This window comes from Bubalus bubalis, chromosome 18, assembly GCF_019923935.1.
Source record: "Bubalus bubalis isolate 160015118507 breed Murrah chromosome 18, NDDB_SH_1, whole genome shotgun sequence".
NCBI lineage: Eukaryota > Metazoa > Chordata > Mammalia > Artiodactyla > Bovidae > Bubalus > Bubalus bubalis.
The window spans coordinates 60,045,480-60,061,987 of NC_059174.1; the positions used below are offsets into that span (position 1 = coordinate 60,045,480).

At 42.6% G+C, this 16,508-nt stretch overlaps 2 protein-coding genes and 1 pseudogene across 2 annotated transcripts in view; all 3 read right to left on the reverse strand.

Moving 5' to 3' along the window:
• Positions 1–8,543, reverse strand: part of LOC102390926 (zinc finger protein 420-like) — a 30,791-nt gene extending 22,248 nt beyond the window's left edge. The window contains exons 1-4 of the mRNA XM_025270186.3: positions 8,302–8,543; positions 8,033–8,109; positions 5,807–5,933; positions 5,182–5,309 (exon numbers count right to left, since the gene is read on the reverse strand). Of these exons, the coding sequence (XP_025125971.3) occupies positions 5,182–5,309; positions 5,807–5,933; positions 8,033–8,047 (270 nt within the window). The 5' untranslated portion in view covers positions 8,048–8,109; positions 8,302–8,543. The remainder of the gene's footprint in view (positions 1–5,181; positions 5,310–5,806; positions 5,934–8,032; positions 8,110–8,301) is intronic.
• The window catches only part of LOC123330292 (zinc finger protein 501-like), an 85,852-nt gene that overhangs the window by 42,102 nt on the left and 27,242 nt on the right, over positions 1–16,508 (reverse strand). The window lies entirely within an intron of this gene.
• On the reverse strand, positions 38–2,306 carry LOC123330293 (annotated as a pseudogene).

The window sequence follows — 16,508 nt, forward strand, 5'->3', positions numbered from 1 at the left end:
GCACACTAGAAATGAAGCATAGCATGGAGTAATTTGAGAATTGAATTACATTCATTTTGGTTTTCAAATAATCACAAATCATGTCAATATAAACAAACATACATAGCTAGTAACTGTACATTGCTAAACATCAACTCTTCATCTTGTGATCCATACTAACATCAATTTTCTATTTTAACTATGAATGACTATCTACAATATTTCTCCCTAAGAGGAACTTCAGAAAACAGGATTTATGAAATGCTTTCTAGTATGTATTTCTTGATATTTAGATTTGATTTTTATAAATACTTTTCTATATTTTCTTTACATCATCCCATATTTTTCTTATATAAAAAATCTTGGGTTTCCTGAACTGTATGTTTAGGACAAACCTCTTCCATCACTTATTTCATTATTAGGGTTTCCCTCCAGGACACGCTCTCTGATGTCCTGTGTGGTGGAATGATGTGGTGGAGCTCTGATTAAAGCCTTTGCAGGTTTCCTTACATTTATGAGATTTCCTCCAGTATGAATTATCTGATGGTAAGACCAATGTGCTGGGTAAAGTCTTTGTCACAATCCTTACATTTATAAGGCTTCTCTTCAGTATGAATTTGCTCATATTTATTAAGAGTTGCATAGTGACTGGAAGCTTTTCCACATTCTTTACATTTATAAGGTTTCTCTCCAGTGTGAATTCTCTGATGGCAAGTAAGGCCTGTGCATTGAATAAAGCCTTTGCCACAATCCTTACATTTATAAGGCTTCTCTCCAGTATGAACTCTCCGATGGTAAGTAAGACTTGAGTGCTGGCTAAAGTCTGCCACATTCCTTACATTTAAAAGGCTTCTCTCCAGTATGAACTCTCTGATGGTATATAAGACCTGAGAGCCGGCTAAAGTCTTTGCCACAATCTTTACATTTATAAGGCTTTTCTCCAGTATGAATTTGCTGGTGTTTAGTAAGAGTTGCATATTGACTAAAAGCTTTTCCACATTCTTTACATTTATAAGGTTTCTCTCCAGCATGAATTACCTGATGTTTATGAAGACGTGAGCACTGTCTAAAGGCTTTGCCACAATCCTTACATTTAAAAGACTTCTCCCCTGTATGGACTCTCTGATGGTAAGTAACCCTTGAATGCTGGCAAAAGTCTTTGCCACATTCCTTACATTTATAAGGCTTCTTGCCAATATGGATTTGCCAATGTTGACTAAGTTTTGAACTCTGATTAAACACTTTGCCACATTCTGTACATTTGAAAGTTTTCCATCCTGTATGAATTTTCCTATGTCTACGTAGATTGAGTACATTAGTAAAGACTTTCTCACATTTCTTACACATGCAGTTTTTCTGTGGATTCTGAATACTTTGCTGTTGAATAAGTTCTGAAGACTGATTAGAAACATCACCATATTCAGTACAATTGTAAGTCTTCTCTCCAGTATGTGTACTCTTATTTAGTGGAAGACCTGATGTTTGATAAAAGATATTCCTACATTTATTACTTTTAGAATCCTTATCTGAAGATTGAGCTGCCTGATGTTTCATGAGATCAGAGTCTTGTTCAATGTTATATTTCATTGCATGAAGAGTTTCTTGCTCCATCATAAATACTCTGGTAACTATTGGGGTTGGAGCTCCTACTTAAGGCCCGAGTCATGTAATTACACATGAAAAGTTGTTTCATATTAACCCTATCACGATATGTATCAAACAGTGATGGCTGAATTAAGTCTCTTCCATTATTATCAACATTACACATTTTGGAATGGAGAAAACCTATCTGTTGGTGGAAGAATAATGACCCGTTGCTTACAGATCCCTCAAATTGATTATATTGTGAGTTTTCCCCATCATTTTTAAACTTCTCCTTTTCAGACGTGGTTGAATGTATGTGTAATTGAAGTCTATGTTCAGAGTGGTTTGAATGAGCATTTGGAGTAGAGATTGGATGACCTTCCAGATTTTCTGCATTTCCCCTCAGAGAATGTGTATGTTTCAAAAACTGATGTAAGTCATCGCTTACAAAGATACACTTCTTTGCAGATGTTGATGACTGAAATGGGTGTTTTCCCCAATTTGACTCACATTGCTCATTTCTTTTGTCAGTCATGTCCACATTATGTGAAATGGTCTCAATTTCTTTATGTCCATATAAACATCCTCTCAGTCTTTCACATACCCTTGTATATCTCCAGTCTTTGGTTAAATGTTCATTTCTGAGGTGAGCTCTTTCATATAGTCCTAGGTTTGCTTTTTGGATTAAATTTTCAAACCTTGGATTCTTTGACATCAAACCACGGGTGTTGTGAGAAGACACAGCTGAACGATACCAAATAAAAGTTTTCTTATGTACTATTCTGAGTGAATATCCTTAAAGATTTAGAGAAAATAGGGACACAAGGATTAAGATGCCAGAGGATTAGGCAGACTTGGAGTTCATCTCTCTCCACAAACACATCAAGAATACATCTGCAAATGGAACAATTCTCACAGCGCCCTCTCTGAACACTAGCAGAGGACCTACAACACCTAAAAGGACAAGAAAGATTCCTGCTGAGCCAGGTAGGACCAAAGAAAGAAGGAGAAGGAAGAGGAGAGGGAGAGGGATGGGACCTGCAACCCTGGGGGATCTGAAGACAGAAGAGGGCTCCACCTCCGGGGAAGCCCCTCACTGGGGCTGGTGTGAACTCAGTTGGGACAGAAGGGGAGCCTCATTCTCTTTGGGAAGAGAACACGGCAGCCAGCATGTGGGAACAGGACAGAGTGAGGCCTCTACACAGGGTGCTGACCTCAGCCCTGCCCACCCAGCCTGAGAGGTTGTCCACCACTGCAGACAAGGGCTGGGTGCTGGAATGTGGGGTCTGGAGAGCAGACCCAGGCAGAGGACTTCAATTGGCTGTGAGGAAACATCCTGAGGGGATGGGAGTGAGGGAGGAGCTCTACACATGGGAATGCATGTGGAGGAAGCCTGAACCACCATAGCGCAGAGCGCCATCGGTGATGCCCAAAGGGAAGAAGCCCATTGCAGCTCCTCTCCCCCTGTGTTGGTGCCTCATTCCTGGCACTAGGAAGGGCTACCACCCGGGTGGGCTCTATTGAGCCCCAACCACGGCCTCCCCCACGCACCTCCTCCACCATCAGCAGACTCCTGTGCTCTGGGGAAGCCTCTGGAGCAGACACCTTTGGGTAGGCCACACGCACAGATGGAGCTGAAAGCACAGCTAGCCCCAGGGTTAAGGAAGAAAAGCTGAAGTCTCTCCTCGCAGCTGCACTAACCATGCTTTTATACCCATAACCGGCTTTATCAACTCAGCCCCTACAGAGCATCTGAAGGATAAGGAGGGCTCCCCCAGTCACAGCAGGTGTAGCTTTAGCAACTGTAAACTTTGTGGGCTCATACACAAGGGGGTATGAGGATCTATGCTGGTGACCTGGTGAAAACATCTGAAAGACCCCAGGACCATGTGCCAGCATACCCATGGTTGGGTGGGGGGGAAGGGCAGTGCCAACACGGGGTGACATGAGAGCTCACACAAGGCATGAAGGTGATACACAGAGCACACCCCGAGGTGAACATCCCCAGAGGAGCAATCCTCAGTGGCTTGTCTCCCAGTGGGTGTGCTCCAATCCCACCTGCCTCGACCACAGATCACAATCACAGAAACAGATCTGGAGGCTCTGTTTCACCAACCAGGGAGCAGACCCCCCCACCCAGACAGGGCAGTGACAACCACAGAGCAAAGGGGAAGCTCCCCTCGATATCCAGGGCAGGCTTGGGTCACAGCAATCAAGTACCCATCAAGGGGATAAGGGCACAAACCTCAAGACCAAACTGACCCCATAAGGGGCAGGCACAAGGAACAAGAGGAACTAGGATCCTGCAGCCTTCAGGGCAGAGACCACAAACACAGAAAATGTAATAAAATGAGAGGACAAAGAGTATGGTGCAGAGGAAGGGGCAAAATAAGCTACAAGAACCGCTAGATGAAGCGGAGACACGCAGTCTAATGATTACCTTTTCCCTAAGTCGTCTTAAATGGAGACACCAAACATTTTCAGAAATACTAGGTGCCTTAAAATTCTTTAATCCACTTCTTACCACTTGTGTTTTTATTGGAACACATTCTATTAGATGTTTGTATCTAAAAATCATAAATGATATTGACATGCAACTAATTAGAAACTGAGGGCCACCGGAAACTGATAACAAATGAGATAAATTAATAAAGTCAGGGGAAGCTGATAACAAACAAGATAAGTTAATAAAGTCTTAAGCAATTAAATAAGAAGTGAAATTTAAAAAAATATGTTGGGAACACAGAGAACTCTACTCAGTGCCATGTGGAGACCTAAATGGAAGGAAATCTAAAAAAGATTGGCTATTTATACATATACTTTATTCTCTTTGCTGTACAAGAGTACAACATTGTAAAACAGCTACACTCCAACAAGGATTTAAAGGACTGAAAAGGACTTCTTCAAATGATCTAAAATGTTAATAGTTTGAAACAACCATTAGAAATATGGTGGAAAATGTTCTAAGCTATTATGCCAATTTATTTTAAAAATCTTTGAGTTAATTGAATAAAGTATTTTACCATTGAGGAACTGCAGCAATTACACTTCAGATATTTAAAATGAGTTCACATAAAGAAAAGTGAAACATTGAAGTAACCCTGAGATTTGTATTCTCTCACTTTACAGATGTTTTGCTTTATACACTGAAATGACTTGAGTTTGAAATTCATAGGGTCATATTTGTAGCTTCCAGTGTTTTAGAAATTATAAATCAGAAAAAAAAATTCTGTCCCCATTATTCCTAGAGTTTTGGCAGTTGTTTGCAACTCCACTCACACACTTCTGTCTAGAGGTAGAAACAAACTTAAAAAAAAAATGTCCTATATTTACTCATCAATGGACACAGTTTTGCTAGGAACCCCAAGAAATGAAAGAGCAGCCAACTCATGCAAGTTGTCACAAGCCAAGAAGAGAATTTGAATTCTCACTGTGAATGAGAAGAGTAAACATGGAGCTGAATTCGTGAATGATTGAGAGGCAGAATAAGCCAGGCAATGTCGTCTATGACAGCAACAGAAATTAACCCAGAGTTCTCCAAAATCATTTCCACTGAAGCACATCTTCCCAAGGCACATGACAAAGGATGACTTCCTCACTGCTCCTTGAACCTCTCACCTGAGTCATCAGCTCCATCCATTCACACCTACATGGGTATGTGGCTGTTGTGTCCATTCTCCTTATATCCCAGGGATTCTTCATTTGCTCCAAAAAGGCAACCAGGTCCAGCTTAGAGACCACAAGACCTATTCATCAGAGAAAGGAATATTTGTTTTGCCAGGGATTCATCACTTTCCAATCCAATATGTATTTGGGTGAGAAGAGAACACATGGGTGAATGTTAATACAGCCTAGAGAATGATTTCCCCAAATACTTTATTGAAAGCACCCTTACAACACTAACAAATACATAAAAATCAGATCCTGAGATTCTGGTCAAGTACTACAAGGCACAAGTAAGTAGTGTAAATGTGATTTTAAGAGGAAGGTGTCACTATTTAATACCATGGAACTGATATAATCACCACTAGGCTAGAGTGAAGGAGGCAGATTACATCAAGGAAGAAAAAGGTTAGAATCATACAGAATCACCATGAAGGCTTTCTATCTAAACTCACAAATACCCATTTCCTGCTAGAAAGCAGGGATATGAAGCTATTGTTGGAAGCAGAAAATTCCAGGAGACATTCTAGAAACCAAACCCAGTGGTGGATAAGGGATTCTGGAAAGCAGTTATTCTCACCCAAGGAGGCCAGGTTCCCATAGTTCTCTAACATCACGTCCCTGTACAATTCCTGCTGATCGAGGTCCAGGCATTCCCACTCCTCTTGAGTGAAGTCTATGGTCACGTCCTGGAACATCAGCCATCCCTGAAATACAAAGTACAGATGCCATGTACTTTGGGGTCACAAAGAATCAGACACAACTGAGATCGCAGAGTCAGACACGACCAATGACTGAATGACTGAACTGACTGACTGACTGTCATATGGCCAAGTGAAGACTTCCTAATGTGACCCTAAATGAAAACAGCAATTTCAGAGAACTGATTTTGATTTGGTGTAGTTCCCAGTATCACACAGTAACATTTTCTACCATATTTTTAACCTCAAGAAAAGAGGATATGATTCACAAGAACCTATTCTGATGTGGAAGAGAAATTATAATGTAATCAGATCAACCCTGGCATATTTATTTTTGAGTGTTGTACTTGTGTGACCCAGAATAAATTGTCTACCAAAAAACAGGAAACATTTTTAAAAAGCAGATTCTGATCCAAGAGTTCTGGAGTGAAGAAAATGTGCCCCATTTTTACTAAGCTTATTCGAACTAGTAATGTTGCAAATTCTGCTCCACGAATGACCATTCTGAACAGCAACAAAGTAGAATAGTAGGGAAGAATTCATACTTAAGTCTGAACTTTAAGTCTTTTACAGATTTTACAGGTCTTATAGGATAGTAACCTTGGCACCAAGAATCATTTTAACTATTTAGTATACACTGTATATCTTTCTGACAGTTTTTACAGACTCTTGAATGTGCAACAGAAATGATAACTCCTCTATCCTTAGGATTCTCCAGGCAAGAATACTAGAGTTGGGAGATATTCCCTTCTCCAGGAAATCTTAAAAAGAAAAAGAAAGAAAAAAGCAATCAAATCATGTTAACAGGTTTATGGACACAGACATACTTAAATGGGACTATATACTTATTATTAATAGTTAATAGAGAAAAGTTGTCATGTCAATAACATAAAAAATGTTTTAACTTATTAAAATGTAAATAAATACATGAGGATGATATTATTTTTATTTCTTTAAATAAACTAGGATATAGACATACACAATGATGTAAAATAGAGCTCTGGTTCTGAATTTTTTAATTTCCTGAAAATCTGTATCATTTGCAAAGAGCAATAGCTCAAATTTTAATACAATTGAATATAAATTAGCACTAATAAGATTCTTATAAACATTTTGAAAAATAAGAAAATGTGATGAGACTCTGTGATGTAAGCATGGAGTGTACCTGGAAATGATCAGACCTGGGCTTGAGTGACAAAAACTCCCAATCCCCAAACCCAGCATCTCTACTAAACACAGTCATCTTCCAAAGCAAAGAGAAAACTAAGAGCATATGGGATTCCCCCATTAACTGTAAAAGTTTAGGCACATCCCTCACTTTTTCTTTCCAAGGCACTTGTTAAAGACAAAAGGAAAATACATAAGCTCCATTACATGGGAATCTCACAGAAGTACCTAAACCAGAGAACATCAGAGTCATGGGGTTAGAAGTACATGGAAGAATTCATTATTACTGCATGGGTATTTTGGCAATATTACAGAAACCATGATTTGAATCTATCATTAAAAAATGTTAGTTTTAAGCAAATTTCACTTCATATATACCACCTGTGACATGTAGCCTAATGCCACATTTAATTAGTAAGTCTTTCTTATCGACACAGAGGAAGAGGATAGTCCCAACTACATTTTTTTATTTCTGAAAATCTTCTGAAAAATTCTGGACCACTGAGTTCATTCTATTTCCAAGGGCATTGCCTTTTGCTCCTGTTTTAAAGACCTGAAGTTACATCCAGATATAAACTCATCATGGCATTTCCCTTACTTCCCTAGGATCCCAACACAGAACAACATTCCACTGAGAATCCCTTATACCAATGCCTCCCTGTGTTGGTCTTTCACAAAGGGAATATGTTCAACATTGAAACTGACTAATTCATGTTGAGAATTCACCATGCCAGGGTACATACATTGGATAACGGGCTCTGGGACATAAGGAAGAAACAGTCTAGAGAGTCAGTCTTCTTCAATACAAGAAAAACTGGAAAAACAAACACCCTAGGTAGAAAAATTAGAAGCAGAGAATTGAAGTTTTGCAGATTTTCAGTCCAGGCATTTCAGGAGGAAAAGCAGACACAGCCCCAGACCTGGGACAGGACATTTACCTGAGAAGCTGCCATTTCCTCCTCTTCTTCCTCCAGCTCTGTGTCTCTTCTGGGGATATTTTGTCACAAACTCACATCTGGGTGTTAAGAAAATAACTTTAAAGGCATCCACAACACTTGAGTCTGCAAGTGCTGCAATGATTGAGAAAAAATAGTTTTCTTGTTTCTCTTTGCCTTTTTCAGAGATCCTTTTTCACTTGGTTCCTGGTCTGTAGCAGATAATCAAGACTAACCTGATATGCTAATCACATCCTGTGTCTGGTGCTTACCTTTCCTGCGTTCTCTTTGCAGACCACCCCTGCTAGTTCTCCTTTCTTTTTGCGTTTCAGAATGCAGGCCACAGTACAATTCGTGAGAGATAAAGGACAGAACTACCAGGTTACCTGACCCAGCCTGTGAGGGTTTTTGAAACAATGTAAGAGGAAGACTCAGGTCCATGAGCCAAGAGCTGCAGCCTCACACTCAGCACTCCTGAGACCTCAGGAAGGGAGGATTTAGGGCGGGAACTTCTAGAAACAAAGAATGTCTGCCTGATTGGGGAGGGATTCCTTCTAGGATGGGTGTGGCCCTCCAAGGCCTGATATCTGTGCCCTTTAGGGAGGGGAGATGGGGAGTGACTGCTTGGTGGGAATCATCTGGGGGCCCTGAGTTGCTGGAAGGCTTTGCTCTCAGAATTCTTCCCGAAGATACCTTGCCTGCTGCAGGCTAAGTCGCTCAGTCCTGTCCAACCCTGCGAATCCACGGAGTGTAGCCCCATTGGCTTCTCTGCCTATGGGGCATCTCCAGGCAGGAATACTGGGGTGGCTTGCCATGGCCTCCTCTAGGGGATATTCCCAACCCAGGGATGGAACCTGCATCTCTTACATCTCCCCATTGGCAGGTGGGTTCTTTACCACTAGCGCCACCTGGAGAGCCCCATGATACCTTGAGTACTTCATTTTCACTCCTCTCTGCAGCCTGGGGGACACAGCTTTTCACAAAATGATTTGCATTGTGACCACCTGCCTGCAGGTGAGGGACCTCCAACTTCAGAGACAAGGAGCCTGAAGGTATTTCCATCACAGCTTTCTTTGAAAATAAACCAGGGGCAGCAGTGAACACTGGCTTAAAAATGTGTGTGCCTAGACGCTTAGTCATGTCTGACTCTGTGACCCCTTGTACTGTGGCCACCAGGTCTCTCTGTCCATGCGAATCCCCAGGCAAGAAAACTGAAGTGGGGTGCCATTTCCTCCTCCAGGGGGTCTTCCTGACCCAGGGATCAAGCCCATGTCTTTTGGGCCTCCTGCATTGGCCAGTGGATTCTTTAGTACAATTACCACCTGAGAAGCCCAAAAGTGTGTATGGGAATGGACAAACGCCTGTGAAAATGATGCCCTAAATGCATATCTGATGATCAACAAAGGAAATAATGATCTGTGTTAAGTAATAAGTGACATAACTCTCAGCTGAAAAAAAAAAAAATGCGAGCTCAAAGTTGAGAATTAGGTTTTATTTGGTGGGAATGTTAGGTCTTGAGCCCAGGAGACAGTATGTCAGGTGATCTTGAGACAGCTGACTCTGAGGAGGCAGGGGAGGAGACAGACTATAGACAAGTTTGCAGCAAGGGGCAGGTAATCTGATTATTAAAGGTTACAATAATTAAGAAAAAGATCCCTCACATAAAGAGATTTGATGATCTTCTCTGTATGGTAAGATACAAGTGTCCAGGCTTATTGAAATCATTTCTTTCATATGCATCTAGATATCCAGAAGTAATCCAGCTTCCTTGATTGTTAACATCCTAATTCCTTGTTTACCATAAGAGATGGTCAACACCGAAATCAGATTGATTATATTCTTTGCAGTCAAAGATGGAGAAGCTCTATATAGTCAGCAAAAACAAGACCAGGAGCTGACTGTGGCTCAGACCATGAACTCCTTATTGCCAAATTCAGACTTAAATTGAAGAAAATAGGGAAAACCACTAGACCATTCAGGTATGACCTAAATCAAATCCCTTATGATTATACAGTGGAAAAGAGAAATAGATTTAAGGGCCTAGATCTGATAGATAGAGTACCTGATGAGCTATGGAATGAGGTTTGTGACATTGTACAGGAGACAGGGATCAAGACCATCCCCACGGAAAAGAAATGCAAAAAAGCAAAATGGCTGTCTGGGGAGGCCTTACAAATAGCTGTGAAAAGAAGAGAAGTGAAAAGCAAAGGAGAAAAGGAAAGATATAAACATCTGAATGCAGAGTTCCAAAGAATAGCAAGAAGAGATAAGAAAGCCTTCTTCAGCGATCAATGCAAAGAAATAGAGGAAAACAACAGAACGGCAAAGACTAGAGATGTCTTCAAGAAAATTAGAGATACCAAGGGAACATTTCATGCAAAGATGGGCTCGACAAAGGACAGAAATGGTATGGACCTAACAGAAGCAGAAGATATTAAGAACAGGTGGCAAGACTACACAGAAGAACTGTACAAAAAAGATCTTCACGACCCAGATAATCATGATGGTATGATCACTGACCTGGAGCCAGCCATCCTGGAATGTGAAGTCAAGTGGGCCTCAGAAAGCATCACTACGAACAAAGCTAGTGGAGGTGATGGAATTCCAATTCAGCTATTCCAAATCCTGAAAGATGATGCTGTGAAAGTGTTGCACTCAATATGCCAGCACATTTGGAAAACTCAGCAGTGGACACAGGACTGGAAAAGCTCAGTTTTCATTCCAATCCCAAAGAAAGGCAATGCCAAAGAATGCTCAAACTACCACACAATTGCACTCATCTCACATGCTAGTAAAGTAATTCTTAAAATTCTCCAAGCCAGGCTTCAGCAATATGTGAACCGTGAACTTCCTGATGTTCAAGCTGGTTTCAGAAAAGGCAGAGGAACTAGAGATCAAATTTCCAAAATCTGCTGGATCATGGAAAAAGCAAAAGAGTGCCAGAAAAACATCTATTTCTGCTTTATGGACTATGCCAAAGCCTTTGACTGTGTGGATCACAATAAACTGTGGAAAATTCTGAAAGAGATGGGAATACCTGAACACCTGATCTGCCTCTTGAGAAATTTGTATGCAGGTCAGGAAGCAACAGTTAGAACTGGACATGGAACAACAGACTGGTGCCAAATAGGAAAAGGAGATCGTCAAGGCTGTATATTGTCACCCTGCTTATTTAACTCATATGCAGAGTACATCATGAGAAACGCTGGACTGGAAGAAACACAAGCTGGAATCAAGATTGCCGGGAGAAATATCAATAACCTCAGATATGCAGATGACATCACCCTTATGGCAGAGAGTGAAGAGGAACTCAAAAGCCTCTTGATGAAAGTGAAAGTGGAGAGTGAAAAACTTGGCTTAAAGCTCAACATTCAGAAAACGAAGATCATGGCATCCAGTCTCACCACTTCATGGGAAATAGATGGGGAAACAGTGGAAACAGTGTCAGACTTTATTTTTCTGGGCTCCAAAATCACTGCAGATGGTGACTGCAGCCATGAAATTAAAAGACGCTTACTGCTTGGAAGGAAAGTTATGACCAACCTAGACAGCATATTCAAAAGCAGAGACATTACTTTGCCAACAAAGGTTCGTCTAATCGAGGCTATGGTTTTTCCTGTGGTCGTGTATGGATGTGAGAGTTGGACTGTGAAGAAGGCTGAGTGCCGAAGAATTGATGCTTGTGAACTGTGGTGTTGGAGAAGACTCTTGAGAGTCCCTTGGACTGCAAGGAGATCCACCCAGTCCATTCTGAAGGAGATGAGCCCTGGGATTTCTTTGGAAGGAATGATGCTACAGCTGAAACTCCAGTACTTTGGCCACCTCATGCGAAGAGTTGACTCATTGGAAAAGACTCTGATGCTGGGAGGGATTGGGGGCAGGAGGAGAAGGGGACGACAGAGGATGAGATGGCTGGATGGCATCACTGACTCGATGGACATGAGTCTGAGTGAACTCTGGGAGTTGGTGATGGACAGGGAGGCCTGGCGTGCTGCGATTCATGGGGTCGCAAAGAGTCGGACACGACTGAGCAACTGATCTGATCTGATCTGATCTGGACTCCTCTCATAATTGCCCCCCGCCCCTGCCCCCAGCAGTTCGGTTCAGTTCAGTTCAGTTGCTCAGTGTGTCCGACTCTTTGCGACCTCATGAATCGCAGCACTCCAGGCCTCCCTGTCCATCACCAACTCCCAGAGTTCACTCAGACTCACATCCATTGAGTCAGTTATGACATCCAACCTTCTCCTCCTGCCCCCAATCCCTCTCAGCATCAGAGTCTTTGCCGATGAGTCAACTCTTCACATGAGGTGGCCAAAGTATTGGAGTTTCAGCTTCAGCATCATTCCTTCCAAAGAACACCCAGGACTGATTTCCCTTAGAATGGACTGGTTGAATCTCCTTGCAGTCCAAGGGACTCTCAAGAGTCTTCTCCAACACCACAGTTCACAAGCATCAATTCCTTGGTGCTCAGCTTTCTTCACAGTCCAACTTCCACATCCATATATGACCACTGGAAAAACCATAGCCTTGACTAGACGGACCTTTGTTGACAAAGTAATGTCTCTGCTTTTGAATATGCTATCTAGGTTGGTCATAACTTTCCTTCCAAGGAGTAAGTGTCTTTTAATTTCATGGCTGCAGTCACCATCTGCAGTGATTTTGGAGACCCCAAAAATAAAGTCTGACACTGTTTCCACCATTTCCCCATCTATTTACCATGAAGTGATGGGACCGGATGCCATGATCTTCGTTTTCTGAATGTTGAGCTTTAAGCCAACTTTTTCACTCTCCTCTTTCACCTTCATCAAGAGGCTTTTGAGTTCCTCTTCACTTTCTGCCATAAGGGTGATGTCATCTGTATATTTGAGGTTATTGATATTTTCCCCTGCAATCTTGATTCCAGCTTGTTTTTCTTCCAGTCCAGAGTTTTTCATGATGTACTCTGCATATAAGTTAAATAAGCAGGGTGACAATATACAGCCTTGACATACTCCTTTTCCTATTTGGAACCAGTCTGTTGTTCCATGTCCCGTTCTAACTGTTGCTTCCTTTCCTGCATATAGGTTTCTCAAGAGGCAGTTAGGGAGTAGGAAATATCCAATGGCTTCTGAATAGCTGGCTTTGTTTCACCTGGGCTCAGAGACTTGCATTTACAAAAGGCTTTTTGGTAGTAGGGCTTTCCTAGTGGCTCACTTGGTAAAGAATCTGCCTGCAATGCAGGTGACCGCAGTTCAATTCCTGGAGAAGGGAATGACAACCCACTCCAGTATTCTTGCCTGGAGAATCCCATGGACAGAGGAGCCTAGCGGGCTACTGTCTATGGGTTGCAAAGAGTGGGACAAGACTGTGCAACCAACTTTCACTTTCTTTAGTGGTAAAGTCAAGATTTCCTTGACAAACATCAACAATCTCAGATATGCAGATGATACCACTCTAATGGTAGAAAGCAAAGAGGAACTAGAGAAGCTCTTGATAGTGGTGCAAGAAGAAAGTGAAAAAGCTGGCTTAAAACTCAACATTCAGAAAAACTAGGATCGTGGCATTGATGGGGGAAAAGTGGAAACAGTGACAGTATTACTTTTGTGGGGTCCAAAGTCACTGTGGATGGTTACTGAGGCCATGACATTAAAAGACACTTGTGCCTTGGAAGAAAAGCTATGAAAATCCTAGACAACATATTAAAAAGCAGAGACATCACTTTGCCAAAAGCTATGATTTTTCTCCTGGTCATGTATGGATGAAATAGTTAGACTATAAGTAAGGCTGAGCACCAAAGAATTGATGCTTTCTAATTGTGATGCTGGAGAAGACTTCTGAGAGTCCCTTGGACTTCAAGGAGAGTAAACCAGTCAATCCTAAAGGAAATCATCCCTGAATATTCATTGGAAGGACTCATCCTGAGGCTGAAGCTCCAACACTTTGGCCCTCTAACAATGAGCCAACTCACTGGAAAACACTCTGATGCTAGTGTTGAGTAAAAAGATGTTCAACTTGAGATTTGCAAGTTAAGTTTTATTTGGGGCAAAATGTTTCCATTGTTTCCCCATCTACTTGCCATGAAGTGATGGGACTGGATGCCATGATTTTAGGTTTCTGAATGTTGAGCTTTAAGCCAACTTTTTCACTTTTCTCTTTCATTTTCATCAAGAGGCTCTTTAGTTCTTTTGCTTTCTTCTTGCTGAAGGTGAAACTCCAATACTTCTGCCACCTATGCAAAGAAAGGATTCATTGGAAAAGACCCTGATGCTAGGCAAGATTGAGGGCAGTATAAGATGGTTGGATGGCATCACCAACTGGATGGACATGAGCTTGAGGAAGCTCTGGGAGTTGGTGATGGACAGGGAAGCCTGGCGTGCTGCAGTCCATGGGTTGCAAAGACTGGGACACGACTGAGCGACTGGACTGAACTGGGGCAAAATGAGGTCTGCAGCCCGCGAGGCAGAATTTCAGATAGCTCTGAGGGACTGCTCCAAAGTGGCAGTGGGGGAAAGTCAATGTATAAGGTTTTGGTGAAGGTGGAGTTTGATGCCATTAAGCACTCATTTTACAAAAGGTTTTTTGCTAATTATGAGGATCTGATGGAACCATGAAAGGATTTAATGCTTCTCTAGACATGAGGAGATGCAAGGATTGAGATCATAAAATCTATTCCTAAAAACATCCAACTATCTAAAGACCTGTCCCACCAGATTCCCTGGGGCACAGAGTGCCTCACTCTACCCTGAACTCCCTCTGGGGTTGTTGAAGGGCAACAGCTATGCAGCATGGGGTTCAATCTCCATAGAGGTAGATAGCAAATGCCCTTGTGGTTCGGTCATTGGCAACGCTATTGGCAAGTGCCAATTTGTAGTTGGAGCTGGGAAAGAGTGAAGGCAAAAGGAGAAGGGACCAGCAAAGACATGGTTGGTGGCATTATTGACTCAAGAACATAAGTTTGAGCACACACTGGGAGTTAACCGAAGATTGGGGAGCCTGGCTTGCTGTATTCCATGGGATCCCAAAGAGTTGAACACAACTTAGCGACTTCCCAATGGTAAGAATGAAGAAGACAGGTTACATGAAGACAGAAGGTTAGAATTATAAGGACTCATAATGAAATCTTTCTGTCAAATGTCATAAATACCATTTTGTCCTAGAAAGCAGATATGTGAAACTCTCTTGGAGGAAGCAAAAGATTTCAGGAGACATTCTGGAGATGCAGAAACCAAAACCCTGAGGGTAAATAAGCGATCCTGGAAGGAATTATCCTCACCCAAGGAAGGGAATGAGCCTAAGATGGTGGAGTACAAGGACGTGTGCTCATCTTCTGCAAGAACTCCAAAATTTCAACTCACTGCTGAATGATCATTGACAGGAGAATGTTGGATCCCACCAAAAAATGATACCCCACATCCAAGGGCAAAGGAGAAGTCCCAGAAAGATGGTGGAGGGGTGAAATGACATTTAGAATCAAACTCCATGCCCGCCAGAGACCCTCAGAGGGCTCAAACAAAACATTGTGCACACCAGGACCCAGAGACCCCCGAGAGAGTGAGCCAGAACTGTGTTTGAGTGCTCCCTCAGAGGTACGGGTCAGCAGTGGCCTTCCACAGGGGCAGGGGCTCTGGGTGCAGGAGACCTGGTCACACAGCCTGTGGTATAAGCCCTCTCGGAGGAGGTCGTCATTAACCTCACCATAGAGCAGCCGAACAGATGATCCACAAACTGCAGAACAATTATAACAAAGAAATTCTCACATTGTCAAGAAAGTTTCAGGACCCACAACAGATTTCCCAACCTGGGGATCTGGCAAAGGGACTGAAAACTCCCAAGGAATTTGACTTTGGAGGCCAGTGGGATTTGATTATAGAACTTACACAGGACTGAAGAAACAGAGTCTTGGAGGACACAAACAAGACCTTGCGTGCACCAGGACCTAGGAGAAAGGAGCAGTGGCCACACAAGAAACTGACCCAGACTTGCCTGTGAGTGTCCAGGAGTCTCCAGCGGAGGCATGGGTCAGTGGTGGCTTGCTGCAGAGGCGGGGGCACTAGGTGCAGCAGTGCTTGCACAGGACCGTTGGAAGGAAGTCCATTACCTCCACCATCTTTGGTCTTAGGTCAAACAACACGGAGGAAATACAGCCCTGCCCATCAACAGAAAATTGGATTAAAGATTTACTGAGCATGGCCCCACCCATCAGAACAAGACCCAGTTTCCGCCTCAGTCAGTCTCTCTTATCAGGAAGCTTCCATAAGCCTCTTATCCTTCTCCATCAGAGGGCTGCTGCTGCTACTGCTAAGTCGCTTCAGTCGTGTCCGACTCTGTGCGACTCCAGAGACGGCAGCCCACCAGGCTCCCCCGTCCCTGGGATTCTCCAGGCAAGAACACTGGAGTGGGTTGCCATTTCCTTCTCCAATGCATGAAAGTGAAAAGTGAAAGTGAAGTCGCTCAGTCATTCCTGACTCTTAGCGACCCCAAGGACTGCGGTCTACCAGGC